The 3,377-nt window shown below is 28.1% G+C and overlaps 1 protein-coding gene across 3 annotated transcripts in view; it reads right to left on the reverse strand.

The window, feature by feature from the left end:
- Positions 1-1,925: 1,925 nt before the first annotated feature.
- The window catches only part of LOC106458390 (serine/arginine-rich splicing factor 6-like), a 45,546-nt gene continuing 44,094 nt past the window's right edge, over positions 1,926-3,377 (reverse strand). For all 3 annotated transcript variants that reach the window (XM_013917899.2, XM_022384580.1, XM_022384579.1), the window contains 2 exons: positions 2,708-2,855; positions 1,926-2,550 (listed from right to left, as the gene is read on the reverse strand). In XM_013917899.2, the coding sequence (XP_013773353.1) occupies positions 2,392-2,550; positions 2,708-2,855 (307 nt within the window). In that variant the 3' untranslated portion in view covers positions 1,926-2,391. The remainder of the gene's footprint in view (positions 2,551-2,707; positions 2,856-3,377) is intronic.

Here is a 3,377-nt window from a genome sequence, read left to right on the forward strand (position 1 = left end):
AATACTTTTAAACTAAGTGTACAATCAGCAATATTTAAGAATCTTTTAAACTAAGCATACAATCAGCAATATTTAAGAATTACTTGTAAACTAAGTGTACAATCAGCAATTATTTAAGAATTACTTGTAAACTAAGCATACAATCAGCAATTATTTAAGAATTACTTGTAAACTAAGCATACAATCAGCAATTATTTAAGAATTACTTGTAAACTAAGCATACAATCAGCAATTATTTAAGAATTACTTGTAAGCTAAGCATACAATCAGCAATTATTTAAGAATTACTTGTAAACTAAGTGTACAATCAGCAATTATTTAAGAATTACTTGTAAACTAAGCGTACAATCAGCAATTATTTAAGAATTACTTGTAAACTAAGCATACAATCAGCAATTATTTAAGAATTACTTGTAAACTAAGCGTACAAGCAACTCTTCCTCTTGCAGAACACTATTACTAGTGTTACAGCATGACTTAAAACCAAGTTATCCACAAACAAATGCTGAAAAGGTTTATCTTTTATACTTTAATGAAGTTTTTCGTAGTCTATTATTTAGTTTTTAAAATATATCAAGAATCATTTGAAATATATTGATTTTGCTATATAGATTTAATATTTATGTTTTACAGATATATTTAGCAGATTACTTTTAATGCTGCTATCGTTATGTAAAAATCTAAAAATGTTAGGCTAAGCAGACCAAAAAAATTTAAAATTTTTTTAAAGGTAATCACAATATATGTTCACTTTCAAAGCATCATTTCTCTTCAAAGAAGACTGGTAGACTGCATATCACTTTCTTGTAAGGGTATTATGAACCATTTTTTGGGTCAGAGGGGTTTTACTAATATCCCCCAGTTCTTTTCCTTCTCAAAGTGACAATACTTAACCAAATTTCACAAACCTTAGTACAAACTTATTAAATAATATGCAGTTTCTGATTAAAAGAAATTCTATCATTTGAATTAAGATTTCCATCGTGAAAAAAATATATTGTAAGATACTTTTTCTTGAAACACGTTAAAAATACTATCTTAGAATCTAATTTTTGTTGATCAGAAAGTTCCATTTTTTATATTTAGTCAGCTTAACTTCATTGTTATTTATTAAAATATTTTTTTTGTAAATTACAGCAGATCACCACTTTCAGCTATAAATTATAAAAACTTGGTAAAAACTGACAAAGGTTTATCTGTAGCGTATGGCCTTACTTATTAAAACAATGTCACTGTTACTTTTGTTAGGCTATGTATTGCAATTTTTGCTAACAAAACTCTTGGTAAGTATAAGTTCTTATCTAATAAACAGTTTTGCTGAAATAAATATTAAGTTAGTTTATTTGTGTGCTCTGTTTGAATACAGAAAACTTAACCCAAATCTGTGGTTTGTTCCAAGGTGTCCTAAACTATCCATTAGATTCACCTGTTCACCATTACAGAAACTTTGGGCAACCATTATATCAAGAAACTACAAGTTTCTGCTACAACCACCTTACACTGACAAAACGAAATTATACAATGCTCTATCCAATCATATTTAATTGTTGACTCTAATTATTTTCAAAAACTAAGATTATTAATGATTGTTCAGAACACATCATAAAATAGTAGGGTTCGTAGCAAGTCAAGCAAAGTAAGTAGTGAGTCCAGAAAAGCGAGTAACGAGTTAGTATTTGTGATTGTCTTATTTTATCATATATCAAGTTGTCAACAGAACAAAGTTTACTGTATTCTGAGTAGGGTGATCAGGATAGCATTTTGATTGAAATTATTTTATGTATCAATGTCAATAAACATGTGACGAATGAATATGCCAATTTACCAATACTTCAATATTAACAGTGAATTTATTCAGCATCAGTGAAAAGTGGTTGAGTGCATTACCAACACAGACTAACTGAATAATTACAAACACACGCTGCTACTGTTAAAATTACCTTTATTTCTTTTAACTTGTTACAATTTCAAGCTACAGTAAACCAAATTCATAAAATTTATCATGCAACCTTAGAAATGATCAAGATATTTTTCCCAAATCCCATTCTTTGGTCAGAAACTAAGAATACAATGTAAAACACAATGAAGATTAAAGCCTGCTTAACAATGATTATGTTTTAATGTCATTAAGATTTTTAGAAACATTGTTACGATTGTAGCACAAAACATGCATCTATTTAGTTGTCTAGAAAACCACAATATATTTCAGAAATTATAATGAACACATGTCAAAAAACTTATATTTTTTGTCTTTTTCAAGGAAAAATACACAAGTGAGAGATGAATAATGTAACTTATTTTATACATACAGCTAGTCAATTAAGTTCAAAAATAGATACAAAACAAATAAAGTTAACAAGTGGACATAAAAGAAAACAAATAAACAATTTCTTAAGGAGTCGATTCCTGTCTGTCATTCTGTTCACTGCCAGCATCGCCATCGTCATTCTGGTCTTTATGATTATGAATAGTTGGACTTTTATCTGGAGATCTGCTTACACTGTGGCTTCTACTTCTTGAGCAGTTGTCCCACTCCTTATCATCTTCATTCTTCACATATATAATATTAATTAATGACTAATGATAGTAAAAATGTACAGAAACAATAATTTTTAAATAACAATACTTGAAATAAGTAATTATGAACATACATGAAATATACAGTTTCATGATTATTTCAAATTTTGTTGAAAGTTTATAAACATACCCCTTTCTCTTCGTGAACATTTTCTTCACTTGGGCTTCGACTTTTGCATTTCATACTTTCAGGAGAAGGTGAACGACTCTTACTAGGTGATCGGCTTCTGCTATGACCATCATCTTTATTGCTCCTTTGTTTCTCATCTTCATGCTCCCTATGAAACCAACATTTTTTCTTCTCTGATTATCAAGTCTCCATTTTAGTACAAATTTAATACAATAGATAGTATGATATGAAACATTTATGAATTAAGAAAAGTTTTTGCATTGTTAGCTTCTTCAAATGTCCTACTATCAAATGAAGGTGGGATAAGTATTTTTAATTATTTTTATCGGTTGTCAGAGGGTGTACAATTCATTATTTCTCAGAGAAGTTAAAATGAAGTACTTTAAAGCTGTAAAAGATCCAACCATGTAATATTGATATCAATGTTGTATACAATTTTAGGACCATTCATTTTTAAAAGACTTACTGATACAATGAAAATGCTTCTGACTAATCAATGTATTTTTAAACTGATGTAGCCTTCTCTGTAAAATGAATGTTTATGGTTTGTTTACCGGATACAAAGGTCATAAATAGAAGAAATAACTGTTTGCTTTACTTCTTTATTTACTGTTTTATGTTTTAAGAAAAATAAGTTTAAGAACATATATATATATATATATATATATAA

This window comes from Limulus polyphemus, unplaced genomic scaffold, assembly GCF_000517525.1.
Source record: "Limulus polyphemus unplaced genomic scaffold, Limulus_polyphemus-2.1.2 Scaffold455, whole genome shotgun sequence".
Lineage (NCBI taxonomy): Eukaryota > Metazoa > Arthropoda > Merostomata > Xiphosura > Limulidae > Limulus > Limulus polyphemus.